The sequence below is a fragment of the Dromaius novaehollandiae genome, chromosome 7 (assembly GCF_036370855.1).
Source record: "Dromaius novaehollandiae isolate bDroNov1 chromosome 7, bDroNov1.hap1, whole genome shotgun sequence".
Lineage (NCBI taxonomy): Eukaryota > Metazoa > Chordata > Aves > Casuariiformes > Dromaiidae > Dromaius > Dromaius novaehollandiae.
In genome coordinates, this window is record NC_088104.1 from 21,495,016 (window position 1) to 21,510,083 (window position 15,068).

General features: G+C 34.9%; 1 protein-coding gene across 3 annotated transcripts in view; it reads right to left on the bottom strand.

Moving 5' to 3' along the window:
* The window catches only part of LOC112979806 (sodium channel protein type 2 subunit alpha-like), a 57,820-nt gene that overhangs the window by 15,647 nt on the left and 27,105 nt on the right, over window positions 1-15,068 (bottom strand). For all 3 annotated transcript variants that reach the window (XM_026094277.2, XM_026094285.2, XM_064514869.1), the window contains 3 exons: window positions 5,414-5,534; window positions 4,682-4,836; window positions 3,498-3,671 (listed from right to left, as the gene is read on the bottom strand). In XM_026094277.2, the coding sequence (XP_025950062.2) occupies window positions 3,498-3,671; window positions 4,682-4,836; window positions 5,414-5,534 (450 nt within the window). The remainder of the gene's footprint in view (window positions 1-3,497; window positions 3,672-4,681; window positions 4,837-5,413; window positions 5,535-15,068) is intronic.

Here is a 15,068-nt window from a genome sequence, read left to right on the forward strand (position 1 = left end):
TTGATCTAACTGAAAATAGTATTTTAGTTAATTCACATCACTGTACCTTTCAACTGGATTACATATCAGGATGTACTGTCTTTTTACCATAGGAAAAGCTTACTTTATTGCTGTACGGATAAGTGTGTAAAGGAACTTGCTGTGACTTCTAAGCGTATTAAGGAAGAAAATCTTACTCAAGTCTTTTCAGTAACAGGATATAATATTATTGTTTATGTCATTACAAGGCAGATTTAATATGATTTATTTCTCCAATGAGTCTGCAGTGAGAAAGGTTCATTTTTATCCTTAACCACGGTTAATACGTTTCAGAGATAACAAAACATGGAATTTTGTGTATTTTTGTTTAGATGCATAATTGCAAGTTACGATTCTGTTCCCTAACTGAATGACAGCCTTAGGTTTCGTATATTTATCATATGATTATCACTTTGAAATACGTTTTGGGAAGGATTATCCAATATTATCTTGGTACACCATATTAGGACATACAATATTACTAGACTATCTAGGAAGGCAAAGTGGCATCTCTCTCTGTATCTGGTTTCCCAATACTTCCATGTGCTCATTTGATTTCTTGTTATTCTCACTGTGAGGTCTTCAGGGCAGCAGTTGTCTCTTATTCTGTACATACAGCATTGAGTATATTAGTATAATGTGACCCTGTTCTTTTTCAGAATGTTGCTGCTGAGAAGTTAACTATTCTGAAAAGCTAATAAAAAGGTCAGGAGCACATTTTAATTAAATTACTTTAATCTGACAAAAAATTCTTTAATAACCACAAAACATTTTTTGCTCTATTTCCCACATGAAGGAATATTGTGTAAGCCATCAATATGACCAACCTGCATACTATACAGTAATCCCAGTTGCAGGCTTGTTTTGCTACATTTAATTGTTCAAAAATTCCTTCCATTGGAATTTCAGCAGGCATGAGCAATTTGGATGTTAGATAACAGGAAGGTCAGAGAATTCATTCCACTTACATTATTGCCCCACAGGTATTTGGCAAATATGTCATTTGTTTTAAATGTTAGTTATTTCCATTTCATTTAAATACAACTTATGAACACAGAAATTTAGAAATAAAATGTCTATACCAAACTATAGGCATGCCTAATAAAGTTTAAAAATATATAGTATAAAACACCTAAGATTATTTAAGATTATATATGGTAGCAGAAAAGCACAAAAGTAAATTTAACAGCTAACAAACTGACTGGGTATTCCCCAGTGCCCTGTCCCCTGTATGTGGCAAAGATATGTTTGTGGCAATTTATGGTCATTACAGCTGTACCTCAAAACCTATATGTAATAAACTCGTGAGAGATGGCTTCTGAGTAAAGGGTCGAGAGCAAGAATCAAGGTACAGGATGACAGATAAGCTCTATAGGACCTGGTTGGTGCTGTCTCAGGCCTTCACTGTACGCTTGTGCCAGAGTTATTCTCCCCAGCAGAAGAAGGAATATGTCCCTGCTTCTCAGCTGCCTCCATTCAAAATTCAGTATCTCATCTTAAACCACTGAGGAATGTGAGCTTGCACTCATTTACCAGGTTGTGATTTTGGGCAGGTAAGTCACAGGCATGTTCCCTTCTGCTCCTTGCTACAGATATTGCTGCATCCAGCAGACAAGTGGGTGGAGAGCTGGCAGGATAAGGTCTTAAACTGAGATAGCCAGATGTACCAAGAGTCATCAGCCATGGCTGTGAACTGACAGAGCTGCAAATTGCCCTTTCCTTGTGTAATTGTTAAAATCTAATTTGGACACAATCACTGAGAGCAACTATGGCTATTTCTTGCAGTGAGAAACTCAGGTATGTAAGATATTAAAGGTCAAAACCCTGAAGGACTATCACTGTTTATTCTGGAACATTTTTAGATGATGGAATTAAACAATTTGATTAACTGTAGTCACTTCTAATGAATAAGGGCTCACTAGTGTTCTCCCACTACTGGAAGAATGTAAATACAGCCACTAAATCGCACCTGTTTAATGTCTCTGTTAAAGCAGTGTAGATTCTCTTCTTTTCTACGGGAAGATAGTATGAGTTCATGTATTTCTTGCAAGTGCTGTTTGATGGTGCTAAAGGAATTGCTGAATGTGCCTTAGGCACAGTAAGACATTTTTGACCACTTTCTGGAACACTGAATATAATTCTTAAAAGGTAGAAAGTTCTGCTCTTGTTGATCATGCTTATGTTTATAATATTAAGAAATCTGGGGATAAAGTTGGCAAAACAAGCTGCTTTACTTATGATGATGATCTTCATAATTCTGAGAGCCTTCTCAGGTAACAGAATCTATGATGCTTTACTGTTATTAAGAAACCATGGAGTATGGATCAGAATAATCTGTTTAGGTTTGTGTTAAAAAAAGAATAATTAAAACATGAGTTGTAGTTTATCTAAAATAAATTCCCTGCTTAACATAATCCTGGAAGGGAACATCTGTCTTCTGTGCTATCATCCTCTTAAGAAAACCACACATTCACACTGTTCCATACTACTGTAGATATTCAGGAGAGGGCTGGAGAATAACAGTGTAACTTGCCAGGTTAAAAATAAAAAAAAATGGTCTTCCATTTTGAGTTATGTGCCAATCTAGCTAGTTTTTTTTTCCCCTCCATGGGAGTCACAGATCTGACACATTTCTGTTGTAGATTCACAAATGAAAAGTATTTATGAGACCAGAATTTATATGAGGTTAAGCAATACCATGGCTTGGGCAGAAACAACTATAAATGAGAATTTGCCTTACAATGCTTGCTCTCAGTTCTACACTGAAGACATCTATAGCCAGTGAACTGGGTCAGATAGCGTGTGAAGGCAGGAGGCCAGAATATTCTGGGAGTAAAACCAGCTTTGATCCCTTCTGACAACATAAGCAAGGCCTTTGCTCAGAAGTATATCACAGCTGGGAAGGCAGCCAAGAAACCTCTTCTCTTTTTATCATAAACCCTGCCAAGTCATAGCTGACGTAACTATTGCAGATTGTCAGCCAATTAAAACCAGCTAAATTTTTAGACCCAATAGCCATTGTCTTTCTCTCTATTTTACTAGAAAGGATAACAGGATAGTTAGTGAGGGATGAAGTTCTGAAACCTCAGGTGAAATCTGGACTAAATGTATCATTTTAGTTGCAGGGTTGCACTGGTTACAGAAGAAACTTATAGAAGACAGTGTAGTGTCATATTTGCTAAGGAACAAGATCCTATGATGAGACTCCCAATAAAAATAGCATGAAAGTTTCAAAATTAGTTTTTTTCGTAAAACCTTAAATTTGATTCATCCTGGTTATGAAATGAACCATGAAAACTTAACATTAATGATGGCCAGCCATTCTTTTCCTTCTTGCATATGAATGTACTTTAAATTATACTTCCAGATAATACAGGCTATTTCCAATGCAGTGTAACGATACTACGTGAATTATTTTTCCATGTTTATTAGAAGAATACTTAGTTATTTTTACAACATAAAAGACTCTGTGTACTTACATCAACAATCAGGAAGTCCAGCCAGCACCACGCATTAGTGAAATATATTTGAAAACCATATGCTACCCATTTTAAAAGCATTTCCAAAATGAAAATATATGTAAAAACTTTGTCAGCATATTCCAGCATGGTCTTGATAGTTTTGCGCTGTTCAATATATATATCTTCAAAAGCCTATGAAGAAAATATATTCAAATATTACTAATATTTCACAAAATACAAATGATAGAAATAAGGAAGGCAGAGTAATCTTTTTCCCCTTGTTCTTCTGCATCTTCTTATTTTACTTATTTCCCATCTTTAACCATACTACAAATTGGAGCAACTTTGTGTTTGCTGTCTTGTCTGGCGTTTCTCTGGTAAAGTGTATTGAATATGTATCCTATTTTACTATTGAATGAGGAAATAAACACAAAGTGTACTTTTTTTTTTTTCAACTGTGGTATTAAGAAACTTTCACATACCAAAAACCTCTTATACAGAACCTGCTCCAGAGATGTATGTTGTCTTCTAGAAAGCAGTTAGAGAGATGACATGTCTATCTTCCATCTCAACCAAACTTCTACCTAAAAGCCAGCTTAAAGGGCAATCTTAACTGAAAAGTTTATACTGAATGCATTTGCTAGAATGTACAGTATGCACATTGATAGTGTGCCAAATGCTTAACGTGCTTAAAAGGAAGCTGGAAAGGTGGGTAGTGTAAATCTTGGCGGAGAACAGTTGTTTGGTTTAATTTGCTGTGTCACTCACTTCCCTATATCCTGCTTCCAAAAAAGGAATAGAATGAAGTAATGATTCCACAGGTATTAGGGGCTGAAAATCAGACATTTAGCTCTATATTCACAGTTAACAAAGGTCCTTTATACTCAGATCTCTTGACTAACATTCTGTAATTAGCAAACAGTTTAATCTTCAGTAGAGCTACACTGGCTTAAATAAAATTGTTCCACCTTAGTGTCGTAAACCAGAAGTATCTGTAATTAAAGCATGTGTGAAATTTACCAAACTTGTTCAAATTCAGGCCAGGTTTCAGTAAATAAATTATGAAATCATGGAATGCAGATAGTTTTATACAGTTCCAATCAAAGCGGGTCTTTCTGAAGCAAAATTAATGTTTACTACTATTGATTCTAAAGAAATATCTAAATATTTCTAAAATAAATCAGCATTTTTTTTCCACTTACTAGTGCTCCACTGCTAAGGAGAATCATGAAGACAATGAAAGTCTCAAACCAGTTGTGCTCAACTATGCTGTAGCAGGTTTTTCTAAGATTCCACCAGATTTTTCCTTTGCCGTCCTCTATACTTACTCGACAGCATGGAAATTTCTGCACACAACCTGCATTAAATTAAGAGAAATTAGAATTTAAAGCCAAATTATTTCAAAGTTAATAATTACTCTATCATCAACATTTTTATTAGCTTTTACTTATTTTATAGTAACTTTTAAAATGTAACATTGGAATCCCCACTTATAGGATGCTGAATATCTGAATTTAGATAATAAGTAATTTGAAGTGAAAGCAGATATAATGCTAGAAACAATTATGAGCAAACGCTGTCCAAAATACACTGGTATTTGTGCCTGCTGACCCATGACTGTTCTCTTTGTTGATGGACATTTTCTCACAGAAATAGAGTTGTTCCAAATTCCAAGGGCCCTTTCAAGTAACTGAAAAGCATTTTAAGAATAGAAAAGTTAACAAAGTTCCATAATATATAGAATGGCCAGGCACGTAAAACTACTCAAAGCCTAGGGACACCTTGTTTTGGCATCTAATTTCCAGCATTCTGGACTAGGAGTGTTTTCTTTTGGTTGTTGAGGTCCACCAGATTTGACAGACTCAAGAAGTTAATTATGCCTAACAATACTGCTATATTTTTAATATATCTCTTAAGTCAACACGTTGTACAACCTTCTGTAAAACAGGCTTCTGGTTCAAGAGCTTCTTCAGGTTCAATCTCTGCTTGCTCACCCTCTCCAGGTGGGGCAATATCAACTGTACTGCCTTCAGATGAGCTGGATGCATTTAGTTTCTGCAAGTAAAGTTCCACAGAACAATTTTTTCTCATTAGAAGCATATTCTGTAAAAATGATGCTGAATCAAATCATGCCAGTCTCTAATTTTTGAAGAAGAATGCTAGATTTACACCAATAGATATGCATTACCATAAGTAAAAACATAGTATTAAGATGTGTATCATATTGTTCTGATTCCCAGGTTATCTTCTCAAAGGGAGCTACTAACCTGATCCATATATAGGAGTTCTGAAATGAAGGCTCAGTAATATTAAAACTGGCAACTTGCATATGCCACACTCTTGAGTTACTTGATTTTATTTACTACACTGGTTTACACGGCAAATGATCAGACTACTAGAACGCTCCACATACATCTTCATATCCACTACCAATGATGTTTTCTCAAACATATACCATATCTTCATTAAAAACATGTAAATTTAATGGCAGTCTTTCTGAAAGCACATACTGCCAGCTCTTCCTATATTTCTGCTTTGCATTCCAATCTCCTGCATATTAAGAGACCACCTGAGGTCCTTTCCAACCTGAATTACTCTGTCATTTTACTACTTTTGTATACAGTCAAATGCTATAGTCCTTAGTGAGGTAACAGTGCTCTCAGATCAGAAAACAGCAAGACCTCAAGAGTGATGTAAAGCAGCTTGAATTAAGTAACTCTTTTTTGTCAAGTATATTGAAATTTGGATCAAGTCAAACTGTTTATCAGTCATGCAAGGCTGTTCATAATTTTCTACTTTTAAGAAAGCATATTTTAAAAGGACAGACCTATGAAAGATGCACGTAACTAATGCAGGAATTGGACATGGAGATTGTAACTTGTTTTCAGTTGCCAATACTCTCTGCCTCTTTAATTGCTTTAATCCAAAATACATTCTTGTTTATTGTGAAATAAGATTTGTAATAAGAGAGCAACATTAAAGAAAGCATGGCAGTGAAATACTTCTATTTTATACCACGTATCTGTAATTCATAGGAATTTAGAGAAGTATCCAGAATGCACCTTTATTTTAAACAATATAAATTGAATAGGCCTAGGTAACAAACGGGCATTTGATCATCGATTAGGATATGATTTCAGCTAAGCAGTTCTGATCACACCCCTTAGCCTACTTGAGAGTGGTTTATACAGATTTTTTGAGAGAATCATTAATACCAAATATCTACCACACAATTTTTAATATAGTGAAATTTTTGTAGTGTAAAAAATTATTTAATCAGTGTTCAGATGATTTGAATAATTATGCTATCAATAATAATAATTTTTAAAAGAGACATTTCCCTGTCTTCTCTCCTTCAGAGGGAGAATCTCTTTCCCCAAAACACTGATGCAAATTAAAGCTAATTACTTAATTCTTCAGTTAAAACAGTATCCCTTAAGAAAAATGCATTGGGAGCTAAGGGTTTCTTTCTACAGGAAATTAAGCAAATGGAACATGTGTCTTTATATAGTCCACTAAGCAATTGCTCCCTCATGTTCAATTCTAATATAAGATGAATGAAGTTTAAAAAAAAATCAAGTTGGGTGATAGATAATTTCAGAGTGAAGTTTGAAGAAGCAGCCCTTCATATGCACACACAGTTGTAGTGAAGTGACGTAGGTTTAGTCAACCCTCAGGTACAAGTTGTAGCTGCATTGTGACAAAAAAAAAAGGACTTGTCCTGTAATAAAGAAGATTTCTGACAAGCACACTGGTATGATTTTGAAAAACATTATTTTCCTTTTTAAATATGATGATCTGCCATACATGTAAAACCATGATGGCAAATGTGGAAAGGTTTGGATAAATACATTGAGATTTGGATATTTCCAGTGCTTAATTTTTGCTTAGTCAACATGTGGGTATCATGCCTCCCTCTTCATACTGCACTTCCTGCTATGATTCCAAAATTCATATGTGTACAATAGTTACAGCATCTAAACTGAATAATTTCATTAGCAGTCATGTAGATCAATATGTCTGGAACAAAATATTGTGTATCTCTTACATAGTGAGTGTATTTAAAACTCTAGTGGCTGTACACTTACAGACCGAAATGCACGTTACTGGACACTATCAGCACACCACCTGTATTATCCACACATAAGGCTCTCTTTTAAAAAGTAAATACAATTTGTGAATTCATTCTTGTACTATATATTATTGTAATACTACAAAATAAAATGTCTGAATCCTGTCACTGAAATTGTAGGCATCTTCATTAAATGAAAACTGAATATTATGAAAACAATAATCTGACACTTTTAAGTTAGGAAAATTAAAACTAATTTGTGGCCTAATCTGTTATCAATGACTGACTTAATAGTAGCAAGAGAAAGGTTCATAGTTAGCATCAAGTATTAATGTATATGATTGCCAACTAAAAGGTAAAATCAGTTCTTAAACTGCTTCTCCCCATGCAATCTCTGTTGCAGATAGTCATGTCAGCGTAGTTGTTAAAAGCAAATGGCAGAAGTACAGTTTACAGTCAGGAAAAACAAAAATTACAATTCCTATAGCATGCTCTTCATTATTTTTCAAATAATCCCAAACAATTGCAATATAAAAAAATCCCATGAAGTTAATAAAACTCCTCTTCTTTGCTCCAAGACCCTGAATTAGGAAAGAACCACTGCAGTTTAAATAAGGAGTTTTTAATGATCTGTTTTCTTCTAGCAGTAAAACTAATAAAATAACACGAAATTCAAGATACATGATGGATTACACAATCTTCTTTTCACCTCACGTATGTGATCATCATCAGCCTCTAGAACACACCATGCCCTGTCAGTACTTATTTGCATCCCCAGTGGTACCGTGTTTTCCTCTACAAGGACACTTTCCAAAGCATTTGCTTATGATGCAGCATTCTCAAGGCCTGAATCAGCAAAACAACATGCTTGACTAGAGCAGAAGCCTGAGCAATACTGTGGAAATCACACAACAAAACAAAAATCCAAAAAAGACTACCTTGATGGGATTATATTATTCTGAAAAGGGTCTTGTAAATATTGCTGTATAGGATATAACAGATGAAAATAATGCTTCATCAAAAACCAGGTTAACATACATATAATCAGCCTTTGTGCTATCCTTTCAGAGTAGTGCATCTCTTGATTTCAACAGCTTAAATCATTAAAACAAGCTTTGACCAACAGCATGTTAATGCGCCCATTTACAATAAAATGCATTCACTTAGGACCCAGTCTTGCTCTTACTTGATTTTATTCTAGACTTCAATAAGAGCAAGAGCAGGCTACTAAAATTTTAAGCTTTACAAATCGCTTCATGATTCAAGTGACAGTAAAATAAATAAAGGGATTCAGCCATTACAAATTGCCGTTAGTAATTCAGCCATGTGGTTTTACCTCTGAATCTTAAAATCTGCACTGTAATTGAGGGACAAAATATAAAATAACAGGTTCATTGATTCTGAAGTGACTCTAAACTGATTTTAAATCTCAAATCTTACAATATTTGACTTTTATATAATATTAAGAAAACCACTTTAAAAACCTCTATCCCTAGAGCATTATTTGATATTTGAATTACTTTAAGCATATCTTGGTTTACAATTTAATCAGTTAAATCTGAGACTTTTCAGACCATACAGCAAAATGAATTTCTTTTGGCATCTAATGGCCAATTTATACTACATTATAATATAGATAGATCATAATACACTAAAATCAACTGTACAGTTGGAAACACTTGGCTGTCCTTCTGAAGCCAGTGCAACTCTGTCTAAATACAACTGCTTCAAATCCAGCTGCAGGATTGAAATCTCAATCCCCACAAAAATTTGAAGCCAAGGCATACTAGGATAATTTGACCTCCATAGCTTCATATGACTTTAGTTTCTGTGTAATATTTGATATCCCTGTTCTTGAAGGCTCTGCCAGTTATGCTGCAGTGGAGAATATATTTGCCTATAATGAAAAAGAATAGGGTAGATATACCTGCAGTTTTATAAAAATAACATTGACTACTCCGTAGGCATTCTAATTTACACTGACTAAAGTAAGTGACAGATCTCATGATCATGAGATGATATCATGATACACATTCCAAAATACAAATATTTATGAAGGACTTTAATTTCATGCCAGTGTTTTTATTCAATGAAGTTTAAGAAAAGAATATTTGTAAAATGGTCTCCTCTTTGAGAGTTTTTTAGGAGGGGTTTATTTGCTATGTATAACTTTGGCAATTATGAAATGTTTTTTGCTCTGCCTGCAGTTTTATAAAACTCAAGATATGCACTGCCCAAATGAATTCAAATGTGGTTTGTAGCATCTTGAAGATTTGCATTACAGTGCATTGCAGATTTAAAAGTATAACAATGTGATTTTTTTAGGCAAGTAGCTCCTGCAGTAGTTTAAATGCTACTCATTGCGAAATTGAAGTGTGGCAGTAATCGTTACATAAATCACACAGCATATGTTTCATTAAATACATACATTTATAAGGGCTGAATCAAAAAGGGTTGTTTTTATATTTTAAAAACTATGCATGCTCCCTTTTTTCTTTGGCCTCTTTAAAATTGAACATTCCCATACTTTTATGATCCATACTTCCACACCTGTAGAGCATGCAGTTACTGCTGAAGACGTTATTAAAATATCCAGAAAACTCATTAGCGAGTTAAATGTATGTTGGGGTTGCCAATCCCACCTGACCATGCTGTGATGTGAGTCACGCGACTCAGCAGAGAGCAGCTGTGCATGTTTCTACTGTCTTGCAATGGATAGGGAAGGAACATAGCTGAGTAGCATGCAGGCCAGTCAAAATCCATTAAAAAGTGATTATATATATATATACATATATATGTATAACTTGCTTAGGTAACCTGTGTAAAAGTGGTGACACGTTGCTCTACCTGGTTAAAAAGCACCAGAGCTGCATTCTTGATTGCTCCAGCTTGGTTTTACCCCTGTGAGAAGTAAGAATGGTAGGCAGTGAAGTTCAAGACACAGGATCTCTAGTTTTCTTCTTTTTGGAATCTCTAATTCAAACATGGCTTTAACACAATTAAAACATAGTTATTAAATTTTTTATGATCAGTTGGCAAAAAGGGAAATACATACCACCTGAAATGTTCAACAAACCTTTCTACAAAGCCTCTGTTAGTTTGTTTTAGAGAAATAAGAAATGCAGGAACTACAGCTAATTATCTGCCCTCTGAAATTGTGATTCACAGATAAAAAGACAATGAATCAAGTTCATAACAACATGGTTAGCAGATTTCAAAAGTATTCCAGAATTTATATAGTGCTTAATGCATTTTAATTGAAGTTTTAATATTTTTTGGTTTAACGTACTAATCTTCACTTACTTGACTCTGTGATTATCTCTTTTACTTGCAAAAATGAATCCATACAGTAAGCAAAATACTTAGAAGTATGTCTTCCTGTTCTTCCTCCATCCTCTACGAATAGCAGTGAAACTTACAGATGGCAATAAACAGTTCTCAGTGTATTCTGTTCATAATTAAATGTAATGAGGTATCTTACTGTGTAAATAACTATTTCAGATTTAGTATGCTGTGTATTTTTCACTCTGTAATTTCTCTCTAATTGTTTCAAAAGAGGAGGATTGGATTGGTATCTGGAGAGTGGTCCATCAACACAGCTAGTCCACAACTTAGAGAATCTGTGATTTTTGAAGATACAGTCCCTGAATTGGTCAGTTGAAGAAAATGGGAATTTAGTTTGTAGGATATTTTAAAGGAAATGTTGTCAGAAATATTTCAGTGAATTGATCAAATCCCTACTGGGTACATTTTCACTAAAACATTCATTGGAACCCAGTGGCAATTCTCAACTTTCAGGAACATGACAATGTCTTTCTTCCTGTCTTTTTATTTCACGGAGTGACAGAGGCACTAGTGAAGCCAGTCAGAAAACTGATCTTATTCCCTGTTTTGAAGATTCAGTGCACTAGATGATGAAGGGTATTTGTGATTTTATTGAAGCCTTCTGTTGTGATCTCAGAAGTTAACTGAGCAGACTTAGTTCTCCAGTCGTAATGACTTAATATATAGACAGGCATAAAGCTCTGATAAAGATTTTTGGAATTCTGATTGATTTAGGCCTTTAGGTATTTGTATTTCTTCCCTTTTGAGATCAGCTTTCTGTGACTGAAGGACATCTTTGATGCTATTTTTCCATGTTGAAGTCCAAAACTTTATTCCTAAAGTTGTAATTCAGATGTAATGAACAGTTGTTAAGTGGTGCAAAGTACAATAGCTAGGAGTCTGATGTTTGCTAAAATGAATGTAGTCCATTCACTTCACTGATTAACAGGCATATTTTGTAATATAAACATCATCCACAATGCTAAGCTAAACTTAAAAAAGCACCAAGTTATCTCATTTTCGTTACTTCTCATTTTCTCATTAAAATTAATTATCTTGAGTATCTTTGATTTTCAGACCAGAAATCTGTTATTTCTGATGGTTATTTGTTGGCTATTATACCTCTACTTACTGATAGATGATACTAACAAAATCCTTGTTTATCTCACTTCGACGTATATAGCAAATGTTCTTTTCCTTCAAGTACTTTCAGCCAATTATTTTTCTAACATAGTGGGTAACTTTTAATATCTTTACAATAAATCCTCTTCCTCCTCCAAAGCTTAAGTTTTGTATGTGAAGTTTTCCATTATCCATTTCTACCTGACTGGACATTTTTGCATGAGCTGTTAACCTACTGGTTCTGATTTTACGGAGTTTTAGGATCTGTGTGCAGTGAGTAAGTGCTGCCTGGGAGTCGGTAGCAGAACAAACAGATAGTTACAAAAGAAATGTTCTAGTCTAGTAAAAAGAAAGACATTATTAATTGTCTTAAGTTACCTAGACGTGATAGTAATTTAAGAACACAAGGACACAAATATATGTGTATTTTATCAGGTGCTGAAGCAATAAAATAATTTGTGGTCAATGCAGTTTCACCATGTTAGATGACCACTCATGTTACTTCAAGTATACGATGTAAATTCATCACAAATTATGCAAAGAAATGGCCTTTTTTGAAGGTACAAACTTAAAAAAAGCTAGAAGATCTCTAGGAAAAATGTGTCTTGGGAGAAATCGAATGTAATTTGGAAGCCAAGCTACAGAAAGGCTGTAAGTACAGCACCAGGTCAGATGTGAAAAAGGTAAAAAACATGGAAAGCACAACCTCCTGCTTGCATATTCCATTCCACTGCTGTCCCTCACTAGCTCTGACCTGACTCACGTAATATGGTCTGGAGTCCTTTACAAACCCTCTGTCAAGTAGATATTGAAGATACAGTAGCTCAGGTGAAAATGAAAATGTATTATCTGAGGCCAGAGGAAACTTTTTCTCCAAATCTGAGATTACTGAATAAACTGCTATTGTAATATAGTAGTCAGAAGCAGCAGACATATGTGGATTTGATGTTTTTTAATTTATCATATGTTTTTGCTATATTTCATCCAAACACAGACTTCCCTAAATTTCCAGTGATATGTGTTAGCCTAGAATTTGCACCCAGGTTCCAGCATACATTCTGGCAGATTTGGGAAGTTACTTATTTATTAACTGCCAAATTAATTATAGGTTGTTTCTCTGAATGAGAAAAAAAAAAAGGAGTCAGCCTTCCAAAACAAACTTGGTATCTAGAGGTATTTTGTACTGTAATATATCTGGTAATAGAAATAGGAAAAAATTGAATTTGTTCCGCACTCACCAGCAATCATAATTTCTAATGTAATTACCTGCTCTTGTCATATTCCTCAGGGGAAATATCCTCCCTCCCCCTGCCTTCTGTCATGACCTGCTACAACATTACTTTAACTGCTGCTCTTAACATCAGTGGCAGTCAGCAAGACACCAGAAAAAATGGTTAATTTTATTCTTTGCAGTTCTTCTACAGATCTAGCTTCCCACATCTCTGTTGTTTTTTAAAAAAAAGGTCTTATTAAAGGAGGTATCTCCTGAGGGTATTCTAAGTGCTTAGAACCGTCACATTTGAGTGAAAGAAAGTTCTGCACCATCCCTTACCCCTTCTTTTGCACACCAGACCTTCTCCTAGCAGGAATGCTGTCTTGATCATATCCATTGAGATGCAAAATAAAGCAAATTATGGTGTACTTTTCTACAGAGGTAATGTAAACACTGGGCTGGTATACTCTTTATCATCCTTAAAAGGAAATCAGAAGGCAGCAGAGTTTCAACAGGACTGTTTACTAGGTAGGAGAATGTTAGGAATTGTCACACATCAGAATAGCCGTTCATATATTACCAAAGCTGTTGCATTTTTCTATATACAATAAAAAGCACTTAATCTTTTCCATAAAAACCATTCAGGAAGAATGAATGGAAACTGAAATGAATATGGAATTCACAATTTTCAGGGCACTGGTATGAAATTCCTTCCTTACTAGCTACCATTCACAATATGCACAAATATATGTCAAACAGTTAAATATCAAACAGCTGTCTGAAAGCCGAACTTGAGAGAAGCTCTGTTACTTCACCTTCCCAATGGTGGTGATTATTACACTCTATGGAAATCTTAAGGCTCCGTGGAAATCTTAAACTAATCCTATCCACATTCAGAATTTCTCTACAAGCTCTTAATATATATACTCTCCGCCCTGGCCAATTTCCTGTAGTTACCTGAAACTTTCACTTTCAGATTGCTTGCACAGATTTATGGATTTAATTTCTCTGGCTGAAGACATATTGATACATCTAAAGTTTGCAATACAGGCAAAATCCCTTTTGATTTTGTGTGGTCCTGAAACTTCAGGGTGGCTTAGAAGAAAAAACATGATGCCTGAGCCAAGCGAAGATGGGAACGAATAGAGCAGTTGGCTTGTAAAAGTCTTGTGGGAAATTGGGATGTGATTTATAACACAGCATAACAAGGGCTTTTACTCCTTTCTCTTAGGGTGTACTTGCATCATATTTTCACTTCCGAAGCAGAGTAGTTTCTACTTCTGAATTGCATTTTGTTGTCTCGTCAGCTGTACTGATAAAATAGATGGGGTACACTGTAAACTGAGTCACTCAATCTGTCACTCAATCACAAAAAAAACCCAGAGAAATAAAAAATATCTATGGGAGGATATTGTTTAATTCATATCACTCCAGTGATGTGCCTTATGGAAGTGCAAAACACTGTAAAGATTGCCAGGGGGTCAGGAGCCAGGTGTGGACGGGAAGTTCTCTATCCAGCTCTGCTGCTGAGCCCAGCATGTCATGTAAACACACATTTGGCATCTGCCCATCTTATAAGCCTTACTCCCTAATGCATATTGCACACTTTTTGAAAAATAGCATGTTGAGAAAATTTTTAGTCATATAGCTTCTTAAAGTGGAGCTACAAAAAAGGAATTATCACTGTATTTAACAAAACTAAGCACAAGGACAGCAGGGAATTTAGAGTGAAGATTCATTTTAAAGAAATAACAACATTATGTATTAAAAGCCTTAGATAACATTGCTAAAGGTTCACTGGAAAAGGCAACTAACTTTTAATAGATCAGCTGACATGAACAAAGACTTAGCTCTGAGA